The 22,413-nt window shown below is 37.5% G+C and overlaps 1 protein-coding gene across 1 annotated transcript; it reads right to left on the bottom strand.

The window, feature by feature from the left end:
- Positions 1-9,691: 9,691 nt before the first annotated feature.
- LOC126934797 (olfactory receptor 8G5) lies at positions 9,692-19,717 on the bottom strand. Its single transcript, XM_050755617.1, has 2 exons — positions 19,458-19,717; positions 9,692-10,993 (listed from the first exon to the last, which is right to left on the bottom strand). Exon 2 carries the CDS (start codon positions 10,977-10,979, stop codon positions 10,044-10,046), a length of 936 nt encoding a protein of 311 aa, XP_050611574.1. The 5' UTR covers positions 10,980-10,993; positions 19,458-19,717; the 3' UTR covers positions 9,692-10,043.
- Positions 19,718-22,413: the final 2,696 nt, after the last annotated feature.

Genomic DNA, 22,413 nt, shown 5'->3' with positions numbered 1-22,413 from the left:
TCTCAAAAAAAACAACTTTTTTTTTTCTTTTTTTTACCTTTGTATTGACCTTGGTGAATCTGATGACTATGAGCTTTGGGGATGGTTGTCTTGTACAGTATCTGGCTGGAGTTCTTTGTATTTCTTGGATTTACATGTAAACCTCTAGTGATATTAGGGAAAATTTCATGGACTATATACTCAAATACATTTTCCAAGTTCCTTATTCTCTCTCCTTCTCTCTCAGGAATGCTGGCAAGCCATAGATTTGGTCTCTTTACCCATATCTCTCATAGGTTTTGTTTATTTTTCTTAATTCTTTTTTTTTCTTTATTTGTATCTGACTGACTTGATTCAAAGGACTGGTCTTCAGGCACTGAGAATTTTTCCTTGGTTTGGTCTTTTCTGTTGTTATTACTTCTGATTGTATTATGAAATTCTTGTAGTGAATGTTTCAACTCAGGAGGTTCAGTTTGGGTCATTCTTACAATGGATATTTTACTTACAATCTTACAATGGATTGTTTTACTGGGTGTTTGGCTTTCTTGGATTGAGTTTCAACTTTCTCCTGGAACTAATAAGCTTCCTTACCATCCAGATTCTGAATTCCATGACTGTCATTTCAGACCATCCAGACTGGTTAAGAACCATTGCTGGGTAGCCAATGGGCTCATTTGGAGGTGAGGGGACGCTCTGGCTTTTTGAATTGCCAGACTTCTTGTGCTAATTCTTTCTCATCTGGAAAGGCGGATGTTCCTTTAACTGTGGTTTAAGTTGAGTGTAGTCAGTTGGCTTCATTTCTGGAAGTTTTCAGAGGGCAAGGCTCTGGACAGGGTCTTTGTAGTTGAATTTTTGTCCTTGGTTTCACAGCCCCGAGAATTAGTTGTTTTTTAGTGTTGTACTTTGGGCTGTGATCCAGTAGACGGCGCCAGAGAGCAACAGGGGGTAGATGAGCTCTTATTGGAGGCTGGGCTCCTTTGTGTATCCTTGCATTTGCAGCTGTATTCTATAGTGTCAAGGAGAGAGAGGTGACCCCATCCTTCTTTTGGTCTGATTCTGGGCCCAGGTCCGCTCCTGGTCCTTTGGGGAGCCACCTCTGATCACTGGCACTATGCCTGTGATTTTTTTTTTTCCCAAATGATTGCATTTATTATAAACAAGGGTACAGACCCTAGACTCAGAAACACAAAGATCTGAAGCTAAGACAGCTCTGGTGAAACAGTAATAGGGGGAGAAGGAACACCGAGGTATTCATGTCTGGGCCAGAGCTGCCAACCAGGGCCCCACACCCCACCTTTAGTCCAGATGGCCTCTTGGCCCAGATGTCCCTGCTGCCAGAACACACTGGACTGGGGGACAGGAGTTGCATATTCCATGATATGCCTGTGATTTTGTTGTTGTTGTTAGTTCTTTCAGGCTGTGGGGCACCTTTGAGGGGAGGTCTGGTACAAAGACAGAACATACTTTTAACGAATCAGCCCTGTTGGGGGAGGCCCACCTAGGTCCCATACCAGCCCATCAAACTGTGCGACTTACTTCCTCTGTGTTCTGAGATTCTGGGCTACTCCCTCATTAGCCCAGATCCCAGCTCTGGGATCCTGAGCCATGGGCCACGCCCTGGGTTGGAGGGCCAGGACCTTCTTGTGGCTCCCTCTTCTGGACCCTTGGGGTTGGATTCCCGGTGTGCTGGGGGACTCAAAGGATTGCTAGGTTGCCAGAATGCACTTAGGTAGAGCAAAGCACCCAAGCTGGGCAGCAGAGACTGCACTGTATACACACTCCTAGGGGGCAGCCAGGCAGGAGCACTGGAAGGAGCTGATGGGCAGGTGGGCCTGCAGAACAGATGTACTCCAGTCCCATAGGGAAGCAGGCCTTGCCTTCTCTCTGGGGCCAGAGCCTCTCAGAGAGAGATGGGCAGCCCTAGAAGGTAGGTGCTTATGGCTGGGCTTTGTCGGAGCTGACCCACACTCAAAGGTTCCCAGCTGTGTGCCTGTTGCAGCTCTGTCTCTGTCTCTATGTAATCTTCAGGGAGACCCTCTGCCAGATCATATGTCCCTAGGGGTGTGGGATCCCTTGCAGATAAGACCCCAGAGGTCCACAGCGAGAGCAAGAAGTCCCCCAGTCCTTTCACTCGCTCCTTTCCCAGGCACCATTCACGGCCAGGAAACAGCCCTAGCATTCAGGCACCCCAGTCAGGGTTCCCAGTTTCCCCTCTCTTCAGCCTTGGTGACTGCGTCTTTTCTCCATTCACATTCGCATTTTCTCTCCCAATATGTGGTCAAGTTCTGTTGGGGTAGTTGAAATCATGTTCTCTCTATGCGAGCCAAACTTCTTGGCTGCATCTAGTCTGCCATCCTGCCACTGTATATGTCATTTTCATTCATTTAAAAAAGTGACACTTAGGAAAACAAAATAGGGGAGATGAGCACAAAGTGTGGGTTGTAATATTCTCTGATGACACAATTTTACCCTCTTAATTGACACTCCACATATCTCATTTTGATTTCATATTTTAATCGTTTTTTAAAAAGTTCCAGAAAAAAATGATATACTTGAAAGAATGATTAAAGATTCAACTGAGAGGTGGTTTGGAGGAAGAGGAGGAGGAGACAGCGTAGCAGATGGAGAATGTTTGAGCAGAGAAGTAAATGGCAAATTGCATAAGATGGTGTTATGAAGTCTAGGCAGGAAAAGAGACTGCTTACATATTTATTTTGGATTTTGGAGGTCCCTAGGAGAATATGTTACTAACATTATCATAAACCAGGAAATAAATTCTGTACAGATGGTAAACCACTAGCTAGAAAAAGTTGATGGTTGAGAGGAGGTCAGTGATAATGATCACTTGGGTCTATGAACAGATGACATTGAGGTCTTCAGTGTTCTACTTATCATGAGTCCAGTGGTCCTGTGGTTTATGTGCATGAGCGTTACTCACATCCGGCTAACCATGAAGTTTCCCATTCATTAAGATAAAATATCACTTTATCTGTTCTTACAGGTTAGAGTTGTTTGGGGCCTACCATTCACTCAGACTGGAACTCCTTTTCTAAAGGAGGTTCTCTGCTTCTCCTGAAGCTTACCTGTTTACCTTTTTCTCTTTCCAACTTTCACATAGATTAACATGCACAAGGACTTGTGCAACAGTTTAACCTTAGAAAATTCAAGAACTCTAGAGTTGCATCAGTCAACATCATAATATATAACAAAATAGAAGATAATTCTAACTGAGGAAAAACATAGTGATATATCGGAAAGATAACAAAGGAACAGGCCAGGCACAGTGGCTCACACCTATAATCCTAGCACTTTGGGAGGCCAAGGCAGGAGAATCACCTGAGGTCAGGAGTTCAAGACCAGCCTGGCCAACGTGGCGAAACCCTGTCTCTGCTAAAAATGCAAAATTAGCCTGGCATGGTGGCACATGCCTGTAATCCCAGCTACCTGGGAGGCTGAGGCAGGAGAATCACTTGAACCTGGGAGGCAGAGTTTGCAGTGAACTCAAGATTGTGCCACTGCACTCCGGCCTGGGAGACAGAGTGCAACTTCATCCCCCTGCCACCTCTACAAAAAAAAAGAACAACAAAGAAACCAGAAATCTTATGATTTTTCCGTAGCTTCATTACATGATTGCTGCATGAGATCAGAAAGGAGAAGGGAAAGGATCCAGGAGGTAAATTGCAGAGCAGAGGAGGCCTCTGAGGATGACTGATCTGGGCCCAAATACAAATCCCAGTGGATATGAAATAATGAAGTCGTGTACAAGAGCAGAGCTGTCTGTATTTTGCTAAAGCAATGTACAATGTAATCTTTGGCCTGACAGGTATTTTCAGTGCAAACTAATCTTACCTGACATTTCTCTGCTTTAACACCTTGAATTCATCCCCATGATCCACAGCCTATATGCTACAGTTAAGCCTCCTTAACTTTCCGTAGTGTTCTTGGTGATGACATTTAACTCACCTGTCTAGTGTTCCTTTCACTGCTCCTTCCTTTCTTTTTTTGTTTTTACATCTTAAAGACATATAATTGTTATTTTTTAATTATACCAAAATAAAGCTGGAAACAATAATTTAGACTCTAAGTGTCTGGTTTACACATGTATAGGGTCACTTAATAGTTTCATAAATTGTCAACTTGTTCTTTCTTTTTTTGTGAAATGGAGTCTCGCCCTGTCACATCCAGGCTGGAGTGCAGTGGCATGATCTCGGCTCACTGCAACCTCTGCCTCCTGGGTTCAAGCGATTCTCCTGTCTCAGCCTCCCAAGTAGCTGGGATTACAGGTGCCTGCCACCATGTCCGGCTAATTTTTTGTATTTTTAGTAGAGACGGGGTTTCACCATGTTGGTCAGGCTGGTCTCAAACTCCTGACTGACCTCAGGTGATCTGCCTGCCTCAGCCTCCCGAAGTGCCGGGATTATAGGCCTGAGCCACCGCGCCCAGCCCAACTTTTTCTTAATGATACAAAGAAACAATTAAAGCAAAATATCAAATCTTTAGTCATTTCATTAGACAAAATTACCAACTACTCATCTCCCTTTTGCAAGACAACAAGCTATAAGAAAATTCATAAAATTATCCTTGGCTTACTTATTAATAATTATTAAGTATTTTAGTGGCTCAGAGTTCAGGCAAACTAGCCATAAACAAAGAGCACCACAACCAGGAGGACCCCGGCGTTGATGTTTGCTGCAGTCCTCCACAAGGGCCTCTCAGATGACAGCTTCTTCCTCGGGGCTTCCTCCTCCTCCTTGGGCAGCTTGAGCCCTGTCTTCCTCAAACCACAGAATAAGTCATAAGCTTTCTTGAGATGTCCATGAGATTGCTCAGTATAATATGTACATTAGGAATAGGTTTTGTTAAGAGGGAGATTCCTAAGACTGCCAGTATAGACTGCCCCCTCCACTCCCCACCAAAAATAAAAAGAAAAAAGAAAAGAAAAGAAAAAGAAAAGAATGATGGAAAGGTACAGACAGTGCTCTCCACAGATAATCTCGGGACAGTCACTGGCAGCCAAGCAACTCCCTGTTCTGTAGGTGAACTCCACAATCATATCCGTAAGGCCCATTACAAGTCCTACCAGAATGCTCCCTGTTCACTCTTTCACAAAAGATGGCAAGCAGAAAAACAGCGGCAATTGGAGGCCCAAGATAACTAGCAATTGATTGTGCTTAATAATCAGTCATCGGTTTTGAGATACTTGAACCAATGGGACCTATCTGATGACAAATAGCCTGGTAAGAAAACCAAGTAAATATTAAACAAAAGCATTTAAGCAACCCTGTTGCATTCATTATTGAATTGATTCTTGCTGTCACTTGTTGGTTTTCCAACTCAAATCAAGCTCTTTGACATTACATGAACCCATGCCATGATTAATGATTATGTTAGCAAAATGCCAGTCCCTTCTTTCTCCCTGTTACTCATGACTATGTCAAATTGTTGGCTTCCCTTTGAGGTGCTTCATATCACCCCTTTGCTTTATATTCCTTCATTCTTTCATTTCTTTTTTTCCATGATAAATTTTGTTCATCATTAAAAATCTGACTCTCATGTAACTTACCTGCGAAGCCTTCCTAGAGTCCCATAAACAGAATTCATAACTCACGGCTTTGTGCTCTTATCACACTTGTGCTAAGCTAATTGCAGTAGACTGTATGCTGAAATAATTAAAGGAATGTTTGCTGAAGTCAGATTGCCTGGGCTCTAACCCTGGTTTTGTCTTTTCCTATCTTTGTAACATTTGAGAAGCTATTTAACTTCTCCATGCCTCAGTTTCCTCATATGTAAAATGCAGATAATAGATATATCTACTATATAGTATAGTTATGAAGTGTAAATGAGTTAATAAATATGTGTGATTCCATTAATGTGTGGTACATAGAAAGCCCTATACAAGTTTTTCCTATTATTAGTATCACATTTTATTGTGGGTTATTATGCCTGGTTCTTCCATTGACTGGTGAACTCCTACATCTCAAAGATCACGGCTAAAATGCCTTTGTAAAATTAGCAATAACAATTATGCTTGACACAACACAGGTAGCTAGTAAACGGACTTCAACAAGATGGCTTCTTTCATAAATGGTTTGAACACACTGGGTGGGTCTTTGAAATTGAAATCGAGGAAAATTTATCTTCTCCCCTGCCTTCCCGGCACCCCCTTCCCTGTAATGTGAGCAGAGACTACTTTTTCTTAGGCAATTGTCTCATTTCTTTAATTTCTAGAATAATTTGCATTTGTAAGGATATTTTTAGAGTCTGCAGACACATTAATTTGTAAAGGCAGAATTCAGACGTGCACCTGTAAGGAGGGCTTTGAACTACCCAGTTTTCTCCTCTCCTGTAACCTAATGTATTAGGAAGAGCTGAGATTAGTATCAACGATGGAGTGACCATGAGTAAGCTTCTAGGCTGCACTTCCTGATTTGCACTGTCTGTTCTCAGGTCTTCCTCTCAGGAGTGTCATGAGGCCGTCTCTTCCACTCACCAAGCATCAGTTAATGCGGATGTACTGCATGAATGAACTAAATAATTAGGCCTTATTATCCTTTCTGTTGTGGAAGAAAATTTTAAATATTTATCAGATTAAAAAGTTTGACCTTTTTGAAAATTTTCAGGCTAGAATTAGATTGGAATGTTTGTGGTCAACACTTGTGAATTTAAATACTTAAATATTTACATATTTAAAATACACAACTTGGTGTTATCTATCTTGCTACACACATATGTATATATATAAATGTATGTACATATATACAATATGAAAACATCACCACTTACATATGTGTGTATATTATATGTATGTATGTATGTAATATATGTAAAATTATCACCACCAAGCTAAGGAACATATCTGTTATCCACAGATGTTTTCTTCCTGCCCCTTTGTAATGCCCCACTTCTGTCCTCACACAAAGAATCATCTGCTTTCTGTCAATATAGATTAATTTGCATTTGCTAGAATTTTACAGAGATGAAATTATATAGACATACTTTTTTCTGGGGGATGGGGTGCAGGTTTGGCTCCTTCTGCTAAGCATAATTATTTTGAGGTTCATCCATGTTGCCTTGTGTATCAATTGTTCAATGTTTTTACTACTGAGTGGTATGGATTTGGATGAATAAACCACAAAGCATTTTCAATTAAGGAACACTTGTATCATTTCCAGTATTGGACTATGACAAATAAAGCTACTGTGAATGTTAATGTACAAGTCTTTGTATAAGCATATGTTTAATTTCTCCTGAGTAACTACTCAGTGTGGAAAGGATGAATAATATAGTGGATATATGTTTAATTTTTCAGTAACTGGAAGATTGTTTGTTTAAGTGGCTGTATCATTTTAGATTCATACTACCAGATTGTGATAGTTCCAGTCAGTGCACAGCCTCAGCTTATACTTTTAATGTCAGTCATTCTAATTAATAGGTGTACTGTGGTATGTTTCCAGATGTTTATTTGCCATCATTGTAACAATGGTGATGAATTCAAATATTTGTTCATTTTATGGGTTGTTTTCTTATTACTGAGTTTTGAGAATTTTTACATATTCTGAATACAAAACTTTAGTTGATACCTGATCTGCAAGTATGTTCTGAGATTTATCTTTTTAATCTCTTAACAATGTCTTAGGAGGAGCAAAAATTTTTAATTTTGATAGAACCTACAGTGTCAATTGGATTTTTTAATAAATCATGCTTTTTGAAATCCTTTCTTAAAATGTTTCTATTTGTTCTATCAGTGACTGAGAGAGTGGCATAGGTATCTCCAAAAATACTTGTGGATTTGACTACTTTTGCTTGCAAGTCTGTCAAATTTAGAAGTCATATGGAATTTTGATTGCCTTAGAATATCTGAAGCTATCTTAACAAAGAACAAAAGTATATGATATAAGCTAAAATGTTTTGAGAAATACTATGACACGGATTAGTATTGGGGAAACCATCCCCACACCACCCGGTGGGTACCCTGAGTCCAGTGGAGACAGAGGAATTAGAAAGAGACAGAATAAGAATTTAAAAGGCGGATCCAGGGACCGGAGCATCCGAGGCTTGCTCAGGGCCCTGAGCTCTGGGCCTCCACCCAATTCATTGGCTAGAATGTGAACAGAGAGCCCTTGCACACTGGTGGTGGGAATACAAATTCACACAGCTATTATTTAAAACAGTATGGTTTCTTCAAAAGAAAAAATAGAACTACCACGTGATCCAGCAATCTCACTGCTGGTTATATATCCAAAGGTAACGAAATCAGTATGTTGATGAGATATCTGCACTCCCATGTTTATTGTAGCATTACTCAAAATAGCCAAGTTATGTAATCAACGTAAGTGTCCATCAACACATGAATGGATAAAGAAAATGAGGTGTATATTCATAATGGAATTCTATTCAGACTTAAAAAAACAAATCTTGTCATCTGCTACAACATGGATGAATCTGGAGGATATTTTGTTAAATGAAATAAGTCAGGCACAGAAAAACCAACAGTGCACGATCTCACTTATGTGTGGAATCTAAAAAGTAGAACTGAACAAAGCAGCGAGTAAAATGGTGGTTACCAGGGTTTGGGGGAAGGGATGGCAACTGGGGAGATGTTGGTCAAAAGATACAAAATTTCAGTTAGACAGGAAGAATAAGTTCAGTAGACTTATTATACAACAAGGCAAGTATATCTAATAACAATATATTGTATATTTGAAAATTGCTAAGAAAGTAGATTTTACATGTTCTCACCACAAAAAAATAATAAATTTATGAGGCAATGCATATGTTAAATAGCTTGATTTAGTCATTCCACAATGTATGCATATATCAAAGCATCAGTGCTGTATACCACAAATAATATAATTTTTTGTTTCAATTAAACAAGTAAATAAACAAAAGAATATAGATGCTATTTAATAATGTTTCAATGATTCATTAATTGTAACTAATGTAGCATATTAATATATGATGTTAGTAATAGGAAAAATTATATAGGACAAGGGAACTCTACTATCATCAAAAGTTTGTGATAAATTTAAAACTGTCCTAAAAATAATGTTAATTTTAAAATATGAAAAAAGTTTCATGGTGGATATTTAAAGTGGAATTCTGTTAATGCAAGTTGAATTTGAGCTTGCACAGAACTAACAGATGTGTAAGAGACTGAAGTGAGAGGTAGGCAGGTGATCTGACATGGGATGTCTGAGGTGTCTGGTACTATTTTCAATCAATATTATTTGAGTGTCTACTCTATGTCTTATTAGAGCTTAAGCCAACTCAACAGAGAAAGATTAAAAGAATAAGCATTTAAGTATCATATTATTATCATAAGTCATATGTGCTGAGAAGAAAAGGAGACAGTATCCGAGAGCAAGAAGAGAGGGATAGTGTACAAAGTAATTTAGTTGGAGTTTCGAAGAGTTCTCTGAAGAAATAACATTTAAGTTTTTCTAGCCTTTACAAGTATATTTTTGTAGGTCTGATTCTGGCATACTTTATGTTGTGTTGATTACCCTGAGGTACATGGGCAATACCATTCCAATAGTTTGGTTTAGCTTAGAGATAGCAGCTGTAAGTAGAAGAAATACATTCACGCTAGCATTTGTGTTGGCTCAAAACAATAGAATCCATGACTGATGGAGACCCTGACCAGCTCTATTTGATATGATTAGTGTAATGTGTTTTTAGATTTTCCAGGGAACAGCCCTTTAGAACTGAAGCTTAGTATTTTATCACCAGAAGAGAGTATTTTTATTATGTTGAGGACTATGTTTTAATCAATTACATGAAAGAAAAGGGGAAAGGGAATGGAATTGGCATTAGTGGGTTATGCCACTAATTCACTATGTCACCTTATTATTTCTTCTAAGAAAATATGTCTTCATAATCCTTATAAGAGAAAAAATGAGACGGAATTGGCGTAAAATAGACCATGTGCATAAGAAATAATGTCCGTAAAATCCCCCCAAATTAGAAAGAGTGTTGACAGATGCGCTAAAGTGAAAGACATCATTTCATACAATATAATAGTCAAAAACTTAGATCTAATGCAATCATTTTCATAGTACTTCTGTTCATAAGAATGTTCTTTTCCCTAGCATTTTCTTCAGGGCGACGTGGACATCTTTATTCCTCAGGCTGTAGATCAGGGGGTTCAGCATGGGCACAACAATAGTGTAAAACACAGAGGACACTTTCCCCTGGTCCATGGAGCTGACAGATGATGGTTGCAGGTACATGAATGCTGCAGATCCAAAGAAGATAGCAACGGCCGAGATGTGGGAGCTGCAAGTGCTGAAGGCTTTGGACCTGCCCTCCGTGGAGCGAATGCGGAGGATGCTGGCAATGATAAAGAAGTAAGAGCTGAGGATGGTCAGGCTGGGGACAAGGATGTTAATTCCACTGAAGATTAAAATCAGTAACTCATTAACATAAGTACTAGAACAGGAGAGCTTCAAGATGGAAATAAGATCACAGAAATAATGGTTGATCACATCAAATTTGCAGAATTGAACCCTAAAAATACAGCCTATATGAGCTGACGCACAAATCAGGCCTATTATATACACTCCTAAAATCAGAGAAAAGCTAGCCTTATTGGATATGATGACACTGTACAGCAAGGGGCTACAGATGGCCACATAGCGGTCATATGCCATTGCAGCCAACATGTGGCACTCTGCAATAGCAAAAATGAGGAAGAAGTAGAGCTGAGTCATGCATTCAGGGTAGGAGATGATGTTCTTCTCTGTCACAAAGTTCAGCAGCATCTTAGGGGTAATGACCGTGGAATGGCAGAAGTCAATGAAGGACAGACTGCTGAGGAAATAGTACATAGGGGTGTGCAGGTAAGGACTGAGCCCAATCAGTGTGATCATGCCCAGGTTCCCCAGCATTGTGACTACATAGATTCCCAGGAAGATGAGGAAGAGGGGCAGCTGGAGCTCTGACTTCTCTGTTAGCCCAACCAGAATAAACTTAGTCACTAAAGAATGGTTTTCTGCTGCCATTCTTTGATCAGTTTCTGCAAGGGAGAGAAAAAACATGGTATTTGGGTGAATTGTATTGTTATTCTCCTTTTGTAGGAAAGGGACCCCTTGTTTATATATGATCATTTAACTCTGGTTCAATTAACTGAAGCATAATTTATCCCAATTTAGCATGTATTAATCTTTATTTTCTAGTAACTGGTATTTGATATTATAATATTTTACCTATGTTTATAGTAATTAAAAACTTTGAGTGTCTATTTTCTGTTTTGAATATTTCAATGGTCTCCAATATTTTTAAGCTAATACTTGCAAACTTAAATTCTTAGAGAAGCCAACGTAAACAAGTAAAAATGACTGAGTGACAACTTGGGGAGAACAATCCCTGTCTACAGACAGTAACCTCTAATAACCTGAAACTAATTCCAGTCAGGGATGAACAGAAGTCTTATTATTATCAGACTTCAATGTTTCATGTAATTATCAAGAAATCTAGATTTGTACATCAAACATTCATATTTTCAGATACTATTAAAATGAAATAACATTTATAATTATCATTGTGAATATCTATCAGCTGTAGTGGTGACAATTCTATGATTTGTCATCTCTGAGCTACAGTGAAGTATCTCTGACATCCCTTGAGGGAAATAGAATGAGCAGTTGTTGAATGGACAGGCTCTAAAGTCAAAGTGCTTGTGTTCAAATTCTGACCCCATCATTTACTAATCAATACCCCGAGCCTGTCAAATAGCCTCTTTGTGTCATGACTTTCAAACCTGTAAAAGAGAACATTATTACCTATCTAAATAACATTTGCAGACTCATAAATCAGTAAGTGAAGAAGGTCAATCTTATGTTGTTAATGTCTATCAAGAGGGTAACAATGGGAAGATAGTAAGAAATTACTGATTTCAACGTACAGAAACAACAATCTTATTACCTCAGTATTTCCTTTCATTTTCTTCAACTTTTGTGAATTAGAAGAGAGTAAAAAGTAGAGACACACAATTAAAAAACAGAATTACAAGTGTGATCCCCTTTCTGTTAAACAGTGAATAAATGATATGGCTATTGGATTCATTAAAGTTACATTTCAAATGAATGAGTCAAATTATTTAAAAAAATACAAAGTTTAGAAAATCTATACATTTCTTAACACATTTCTACACCAAAATAATTCTGAAATCAATCAGATCTGAACGTAAAAACTAACTATAAAACACCTGGAAAAACAACTGGTAAAATCCTTGATATCTTGGAAAAGTTTATGATTTCTTAGAAAGAAATCTTAAAAGCGAAAGAACTAAAAACTAACAATGGTTTGATTATATTTCATCAAAATTAATGACATTAAGAAAACGAAATGGCAAGCTCAAGGTAACACATATGCTGACAAAGGACTTTTATCTAAAATATCTAAATAACATATGCAAATAATAGTACAAAGACAACCAAATATTAACAACTGGTGAAATACCAGAAGAGCTATCTCACAGAAAAGATATATGACTGGTCAGTAAATTTGTGAAAATATATCCAATGTTTTTAGTAATCAAGGAAATGAAAATTAACACCATAATGAGACAACACTATAGACCATGATAGATTAGAAAAAACAGAACAAAAAAACACCTGAAGATTTCAGGTGTTGGTGAGGAGCATCTCTACTTGTCATACAAAGCTGGCGGGGAGTGTGAAATTGTTCAACTGTTTTGGAAAAGAGTTTGCCAATTTCTTATAAACTTAAACAGACTTTAACTAAATAAATCCAGCAATTCTGCCTCTTAGTATTTACCCAAGAAAAATGTAAACGTTTGTCTACACAAAGACACGTACAAAATGTACATGGCAGCCTTATTCAAAACAACCAAAAATTAGAAAGATTTTTTCTCTCCCTTGCAGAAACTGATCAAAGAATGGCAGCAGAAAACCATTCTTTAGTGACTAAGTTTATTCTGGTTGGGCTAACAGAGAAGTCAGAGCTCCCGTTGCCCCTCTTTGTCGTCTTCCTGGGAATCTATGTGGTCACAAAGCTGGGGAACCTGGGCATGATCACACTGATTGGGCTCAGTTCTTACCTGCCCCCCTATGTACTATTTCCTCAGCAGATCTACTCAACAGATGAGTAGATGCATGAGTTGTGGTGTGTGTATGTGTATGTACATATACATTAAATTGAATACTATTGAGAATTTAAAAAGTAAATATAAATTACAAATACGTTTATTAACATGAATCTCAAAAACATTATATTTCTTTGCAACAAATATTCGACCAGAAATCCCGAATGTATAGAAGTATTCATCCGCGTAGCTCTCTAGATCTACAGGTATTTTGTGTGTAAGAAAGTTCAGTAATGGAATGAATTATTTAATAGATATCATATATTCAGATTGTATCTTTCTTTTTAGTTTTTTTAATTGAATTTTCAATTCAGTTGCTTACTTTACAAATTATGAAATATTTTACATTATGTTTTTCATAATTTCTTTAACATTTAAAAAATATTTGAAGGTTATGCAAAATTTTTTGCTTCTTCATTCCTGAATCCAATAAATTAAGGTTATCTTTTTGTCTTGATCATTTATGCTAGAAGTTTGTCAATTTTATTAATCAATTTTAATAAGTTAACTATTTACTATGTTGATTTTATGTTAATATTTATTTTTATTTAAATTATTTCTAATAATTTATTTTATTTTTATTCATTTCATTAGCATGATTTCCTGTCCTTTTCCTAGATTTTTGAACTGAACCTTAATCAACATCTTCTATTTATGGTCTTTTCTAATATGTGCATATAAGGTATAAATTTCCCTGTCAGCCCTACTTTAGCTACTGGTCACAAGTTTTGATATATCAAACTTACAATATTATACAGTTTAAGACACTTTATAATTTCTTTTTTATATTTATGTTGTTCCACGGATTATAGAGAAGTGAACTGTTAACTTTACGGAAGTTGGGCTTTTAAAAATGTCTGTCTTAACTTCATAGGAGCTAATGAACATACTCTGAATCATTGAAGTTATTTCAAATTGTTGAGATTTTCTTTATAATACAACATATTGTCAGTTTTTATAAATATTCCAAACACATCTTAAAAGAATACATTGCCCGATTTTGTGGTCCCTTAATATATACATTTCAATGATGTTCAATTCACTAATTATGTTGTTGAAATATTTCATATGCATAGTGATATTTTTGTCTGATGTTCTAACAGTTAGTAGCTAAGTATGTCCATGTCTCCCACTCAAATTTCTGATTTTTAAATTTCTTCCTTTAGTTGTTGAATCTTTACCAAAATCTTTATTGTTATGGAATACAGAAAGTTATATTTAATCATTTGTCTTGCTTAAATCTTCCTTTGTCTCATGTCAGCATTTTTAGCATTGTCAGGCTATCACAATACTTTTTAAGTTAATGTTTGCACAGCATACTATTTTTTACTCCCTTACATTAGATTTTCTGTTTCTTTATATTAAAATTTGTTTTTAAAAGAAGCACAAAATAATATCATATGAAATAGCAATAACTTAGCACCAAATACCTCAAAATATAAAACAAAACTTATACAATGGCTATAGATTAAAACTTTTAAGTAATCTTAAGATAAGTTAGACAAACTTAAGTCTCAACCAATGGATGGATGGATAAAGAAAATGTGGTATACGTATACAATGGAATACTATCAAGCCATAAAGCAAATGAAATCCTGTAATTTGATGGTTAAGTGAAATAAACCAGGCACAGAAAGACAAATATTTTATGTTCTCACTCATATGTGGAAGCTGGAAAAGCTGATCTCATGGAGATAAAGAGTAGAATGATAGTCACTAGTGGCTGGAAAGACTGGCTGGGTGTGGAATTATGAAGAGAAGTGGATTAATGGGTACATGACGTACAGTTAGATAGAAAGATAGTTCCTAATGTTCAATAACATAGTAGGGTGATGATAGTTAACAACAATATATCGTGTATTTTTAAATAAGTAGAAGGTTTAAAATGTTCCCAACACAAAGAAATGATAAACGTTTGAGGCAATGGGTATCCTAAATACCCTGATTTGATCATTACACGTTGTATGCATCTATCAAAATACCACAGGTACCTCATAAATATGTACAATTATGTATCAATTAATTTTTTAAAAACCTTAATAAGAGAAGAGATTTACCATATCTGTGGATAATAAGATTCATTATTATAAAGATATTAAGTCTCTTAAACTTATGTATAGATTTAAAATAATTCAATTCCTGGATATAACATCTAAACGGATGATCGATATGTTTAAAAAATACATCAATATATAATTTTTTTTAACTTTTATTTTAAATTCAGAGGTACATGTTTAGGTTTGTTATATCGGTAAACTTGTGTCATGTGGGTTTGTTGTACAAATTATTTACTCACTCAGGTATTAAGCATTGTACCCATTAGTTAGTTTTTTCTAATCCTCTCCCCCCTCCCACCCTCTGCCCTCCAAAAGGCCCCAGCACGTGTTGTTAACCTCTATGTGTCCATGCGTTCTCATTGTTTAGATTCTACTTGTAAATGAGAACATGCAGTATTTGGTTTTCTGTTCCTGTGTTAGTTTGCTAAGGATAATTGTCTCCAGCTTCATCCATGTCCCTGCAAAGGATATGATTTTGTTCTTTTTATGGTTGCATTGTATTCCGTGGAGTAAAAATGCCTATCAATAATAGACTGGATAAATATATCATTCTTATGCCTTTGTATCCTCATAGCTTAGCTCCCACTTATAAATGAGAACACATGACATTTGGGTTTCCATTCCTGAATTACTTCACTTAGAATAATGACCTCCAGCTTCATCCAAGTGGCTGCAAAAGTCATTATTTTGCTCCTTTTTGTGGCTGAGTGGTATTCCATGGTGTGTATTGAAATTTTAAAAAATTATTTAAAAAGAAAAAATGCATTACTATGAGAAATATATCAACAAATTCCTGAAGAGAACATTTAGCTACTGCTTTTTATGTCTGAGGATTTATGGAAAATATCATCTTAGTGCAATATCAAAGGGGAGTCAAGATATTGATTCTCAAAAGTTTACAATTATTGTACTCAAACTCAAGATGGACGTTATAGCCTTCATTCTCTATATCCCTTTCTCAACATCTGTATGTAAGATCAGTAAATGCCTTGCTTTCTAGAATACAGCTTGTCTCAATCAGAGAATTTTACATCAACACTAATATTTCAATTGCTTGGTGTGAATGTGCTGTAGACACAGTTTATCTTTAATTTATACAGGCAGGTGGCACAGGCTTTCAGAATATGCACTGGACAAGAAAGAGTTATGGGAGGCTTGTTGCTTTATAGTCAGATGTAGAAGAAAATATTTGAACACAAAGAGTGTTTGTTAATTCGGGTATTTCCCAATATGATTGATCATCACAGTCATCTAGAGGGATTGAAGTGTTTACAAAAAAAGGATTAATATAAAAATGTAAACATGATTATAATGAAAAACAAACATTCCAGAATCACCTCCCTATACGCTCTGTCCTGTTTCCCAGAGACTATTTAATCTCTGTGGAATAGCTCCAACAAACAGTTTCTGTTTCTAGTTCATCCGAAATTTACTGCTATAGTTCTAAGTAATTTGTTCATATTGCTATTTGTAGAATTAATAACTTTGAGCATTATAAATTTCCAAACTGCATGTGGATTTACTTTAGTTAAACTAGTACTGCTACCCCCTCTGTAATTCTGATAATTGATAGTTGTATTCTAGTTCAGATATCTTTTAGTAGTTTCTGAAACTTTGAAAATATTTTCAAATCTCTTTGTCAACTTTCAAATTTTTTTCCTGTTTGTGTTGTTTAATATAGATTTTCTACCACTCTACCAGATTAATGAATCAGAATCTTTGAGGTTGAGGTTTGGAGATCTGACCTCTCTGAAAAATAAAATAAAATAAATATAAATAAATCACACAGATAACACTTCTAAATCAATGATGATGATCATCCAGGTTTGAGAAAAGAATCGAAACAAATTAAAATGTAGCAGAGAAAATATTTATTAACTTCTAAGCTTAGTTTAAAAATTAATTCTTCCCGTATAAGATATCTGGGTTGAGTGTAGTTTATATAAAAGCATAAAGACATTTTTTAAAATAATCCAATGGAGTCCATAGAATAATAGATGATAAGGAAAGCAATTGAAAATTCATAGCTTATTTATTAAAAGACAATTTCTAGAGTATGATGAGTCTTAATCCCAATAAGATCTCTGACATAGTTTCCCAACTCCTGTGCCATGGACTTAGAATGTGTTATAATGGCGCTAAAGTGCTGGTGTTTAGTCCTTGGGGTCATGAAGAGAAGCCTGTGGCATCCACAGCCTCTTAGTGGTCAGCATTTGCCACAAGCTGGGGTAAATTTCTTACCCCAGATGCTATGCAAATATTACCATCTTCTATGGGCACTATGAGGTTAGCAAGTACTATTCTATGCCTATCATATTAAATTTTGAACTTTATGTTTAATGATGAATTTTTTTTAAAATTAATTAATTAATTAATTAATTTTTTTGATACAGAGTCTCACTAGCTCTTGTTGCCCAGGCTGGAGTGCTGTGGCGTGGTCTTGGCTCACCACAACCTCCACCTCCTGGGTTCAAGCAGTTCTCCTGTCTCAGCCTCCCGAGTAGCTGGGCTTACAGGCACCTGCCACCCACCCAGCTAACTTTTGTATTTTTTAGTAGAGACAGGGTTTCGCTATGTTAGTCAGGCTAGTCTGGAACTCCTGACCTCAGGCATTCTGCCCACCTCGACCTCCCAAAGTGCTGGGATTACAGGTATGAGCCATGGAGCCTGGCCATGAATGTCTTTTTTAAGGAGGAGCATTGACAAGATGAAAGGTGTATAGAAGCTGTGAAGAGCTTGGAAAATGTTTAAAGGTAATGAAATAATTAGCAGACACTTTTATACATTGAAAGGGAAACAAAAGAGAAGAGGTGTTTATTTTGTGTATGGTGTTTGACAGACTTAAGAATACACCCTGTAGATGTTGAAGATGCTAGCCACAGAGGAGATAATTCAACGGGGAAAGGTCTCAGAGAAGAAGAAAATAATGGGGTATGGATTACATATACAAGAGCTAGATTTAGAAAGGAAGGACTCTTTTTCCTAAGAGAGAAGAGAAGTGATGTTGGGGTGCAGAAAATGATTCCGCAAAATATGGCGCTCTGGCATGCTGAGTGCTTTAAAAGGCCTTGGAAATAAGCTTCAGAACCAAGGGCTGTCTCTGACCTTCTCCCACCTCCTTGTCTCTCAGATCCTCTTCCCCAAAGTAATGAGTGGGACTCTTTGGAATTTCCTTATCTAACTAAGCTTCTTTCCCAAAGAAATGCAGTTGTCTTAAGACCCCCTCCTTTGGAATCCAGGAAAGATAACCAGGAAAGATTAACCACCAGAGAAGAGACTGGGAGTCATCACCATGCACAGACAGACTTTTCATCTCTTATTCTGAAGGCAGCTCCAAGAGATGACCTGGGGGACTTTATCTGCATAATAAGACCGCCTGTGTCCCCATGCATTTCCACCCCTCACCTTCCATAACTTGTCCATCTCATCCAGCTTCCAAAGAGAATCATTTACAGAATAATGTCTACCTCTTGGGTCCACACATCTCTCTTCCTTGAAGAGAGTATTTAAGCCTCAACCAGCTAGTCCTTCTTGAGTTTCATACTTTGTGTATGGCTTCCACATATATACACATTAATACATTTCGTATGCCTTTTTCTCCTATTAAAAAAGAATACACCCTTTAATCAATGTAAAGGTATTCTAATAATTTGAGATCTTAAAAAAGGAAGAGGCTATTTATTTCTGGCCATTAAATATATTTAACAATGTCATGATGATGATCCACCTTCAGAAAAATTAGGGAAAAGATGTTCTTAATTTATCTTATGATTAAAAGCAAATATCCAAGATCGCTCACCTCTTTCTACTCTTAGGTCCTGTATCTTCCTCCTTTGTGAGAGAAACATTTGGCTTCAGTCAGTTCCTGGAATTTGTCACATTCACTTAGCTGTCTGCCTTTTTATTTACTGTTCCTTCTACTTAAAACAGTCTTACAAATTACTTTCTCTGTTGTCTGGCAAACATTTGTTTTCTTTCATATCATTCAAAACTGTAATAATCATAGAACCATTCTCTAATTCCTTGTAATTGATTGGACCTTTCTACTGCATGCTCAGAAAACTCTAATTTCTAAACAGCATATTTTAAGACTGAACTGTACTGTAAGCCAGGCAGTGGATCAGACCTCTTCTCTTCTGTATTCACAGTATTAGCCCATATCTGGCATATCACTGAAAGTTTAAAAAGTGTTTTTAAGAGTAAATGATTGATTAAATGAATGAACGAAAGTACTCAGAAATATTTCCTACAGTTTTTACAGTGATTACTTCTAGACCTAACAGCATCAAATCATAGTGTGAGATGAACATACTCACCTTTCTTTTTCCTGAAACCTCAATTCCAAATTTTATTTGCAACTTGCTCTCTTTGACTTGGAGAATGGCACCAATGTTGGTGTTGGAAGTCGTAGGTACCATGTCAGCATTCTGCAGTCTTTAGTCCTGAGAAGGCAAAGCTTAAGACATCTCACTCACGTTTGAAATGAATCTGCACCACTGATCAGCATCTCCGGTTGTCACTTTTCAGTTTGTGTTTCTCTAGCTCTAGCAAACATCTTCACCTTTCACAGTGGCCTGAGAAGTTTTGATTGCTGTACTGTGAACACTTGTCCTGGGTTTAGATATGCCAGGTACCAAATATCATGGAGACAGACATTCTCCAAGGATTTCCATTTCTCTAGGAACACAAGCACCTGAGAAAAGAAGCAATTACTGTTGGCATTTACCCAGTTGTCTAATTTTTCTCCAGGGGAATTTTTGTCAATTCTAAACTTGTCGATTAGCAATCAAGATTTGTGCCTATTGGCAATAAAGGATTTTGTGAAAAGGCATATTCTGATCCAGCAAGTCTGAGTGGGGTTTGAAATTCTGCATTTCTTAGAAACTCCAAGCCAGTACTATTTGTTCACAGCCCAGACTATTATTAGCTGATTTTAGAGGACCAAGATACTTCCTGAAAAGTTATATCTTACTCATATTAGTGTTAGAAATTTAAAAATAATAAATCAAATCAGTGCTTGACAGACCTCATGCTTATATTTCAACAGCTTCTCCAAAACCAATGAACCATCTTCCTTTGTTTCTAAATTGAATATTTGCAGGAAAGCAATAAAACAGCCTAAATATAACTCACGTAATCCTCCATTGTGGCCAGGGGAGCAGTGGACTGTGATTGATCTACACTATTGTACTTCTTGGTTGAAGTGGTAAAAATCAAATTCAATACCAGTTAACAGTGTAATGGGACTCTTAAAAAAATCTGTGTCGTTCTGCTTCTGCCGGTAGGTGGCCTGCTGGCATGCTGGTGCCTGTGGGTGTGCGCCTCTCAACGTCCAGCCGCCTGTGTGTGTGTGCCTGCTAGGGACTCGGTGATTTTTTTTTTTTTTTTTTTTTAGACGGAGTCTCACTCTGTGGCCAGGCTGGAGTACAGTGGCGGAATCTCTATTCACTGCAGTCTCCGCCTCCCGAGTTCAAGCGATTCCCCTGCCTCAGCCTCCCCAGTAGGTGGGACTACAGGCGCCCGCCACCATGCCCTGCTAATTTTTTGTATTTTAGTAGAGACGGGGTTTCACCATGTTGGCCAGGATGGTATCGAGCTCCTGACCTCGTAATCCACCCACCTCAGCCTCCCGAAGAGCTGGGATTACGGTGTGAGCTGGCCTGGTCTTGGGGATTTGTACAGGCGCAGTATGGGGTCGCGGCAGGCCAGGGTGATCTGGGAAATGCAACATTTGGGCAGGAAAACAAGATCTCTGGTAGATCTGTGGTTACACGTTTTTTACAAGCACACACGTGCGTGTGTGCCAACATGCCCCCCAAAAACAAAGACAAAGGAAACTTTTGGAGGTGATTGTTATGTTTATTATCTTGATTATGGTGATGGAATCATATGTGTACACATGTCCAAACTTATTCAAATTGTGTACATAACATGTGCAGTTTTTGTATGTCAATTATACCTCAATAAAGCTAAAAACAGAACAAAAAAGAGTAAGTTTCATACCTAAATTATTCCTCATGGCTTTCAAACTATAGTGTAATTTCATCCAGATCAAAGCCTTACCTACCTAATGTCACCAACATCGTCTCTTACTCTTATTCAGGAAAAATATTCTCCTCAGGACAGTCTCAATGTCCCACAAACACACTGCTCCATTCCATATCCTGCTTATAATCATTCTACTCCACCTATCTAAAAGTACCATTTCTATTTGCCGTTGGTGGTAACCTCTTCCACATAGCCATCCCTGATTTCTAAAGCACGTAATGGATGCTTGCATGAAGTCATTCAAATTCTGGCTCACTTGCACACTGTGTTGCATTGTTTACTCTTTTTTTTTTCAGACAGTCTCCCTCTGTCCCCCAGGCTGGAGTGCAGTATCGCGATCTCGGCTCAATGCAAGCTCCACCTCCTGGGTTCACGTCATTCTCCGGACTCAGCCTCTGGAGTACCTGGGACTACAGGCGCCAACCACCTCGCCCGGCTAATTTTTTTGTATTTTTAGTACAGACGGGGTTTCACCGTGTTAGCCAGGATGGTGTTGATCTCCTGTCCTCATGATCCACCCTCCTCGGCCTCCCAAAGTGCTGGGATTCCGCGCCCAGCCCTTTTACTCTTTTCTAAAATGTTTTAGTGTAGTCTTCTAATTGACCTCCATAAGGGCATGGACCGTGACTTACAAATTCCTGTACCTTTTCAACACAAATCTCATTTTAGTTGCTTCATATAAATTATTTGACTGAAAGATTATATGATACCTGTAAGTAGAGAGGTGAAAAGTGAAATAAAGAATAATTTAATTTTATACCAAGGATTCTCCCTATTCATATTGTGTATATTTCAACGAGCAAATCTAATACTTTTCAGAGTCCTTATTCGTACTGATATGGAAGGAAAGTGCTGGGAAGGAAAGGGCATGGTCCCTTTAAATGATATGGAAGGGGGAAGGGAAGTGGGCAGGGAAGGGGGCGGTCCCTGGCTAGAGCTCTACTCCTGGGCCTGTGCCCATGGACCTGGGTAAGGACAGGCATTTTTGTTTTGAGAAAGAGAGAGACCACCTTCACATAACTTTTATTACAGTGTATTTTATAATTGTTCTATTTATTATTAGTGGTGAATTTCTGGCTATACCTAATTTCAAAATTAACTTTTATCATAGGTATGTGTGTAGAGGAAAAAAACATAAAATATATACGGTTTGGTACTATTCATGGTTTCGAGATTGGGTATTTCCCTTGACCCCTTCATGCGACTCATGAAGGGGTGACTTGT

This window comes from Macaca thibetana, chromosome 14 (assembly GCF_024542745.1).
Source record: "Macaca thibetana thibetana isolate TM-01 chromosome 14, ASM2454274v1, whole genome shotgun sequence".
Lineage (NCBI taxonomy): Eukaryota > Metazoa > Chordata > Mammalia > Primates > Cercopithecidae > Macaca > Macaca thibetana.
Note: the sequence above shows the minus strand (reverse complement) of the source record. Positions and strands in the feature narration are given on the sequence as shown.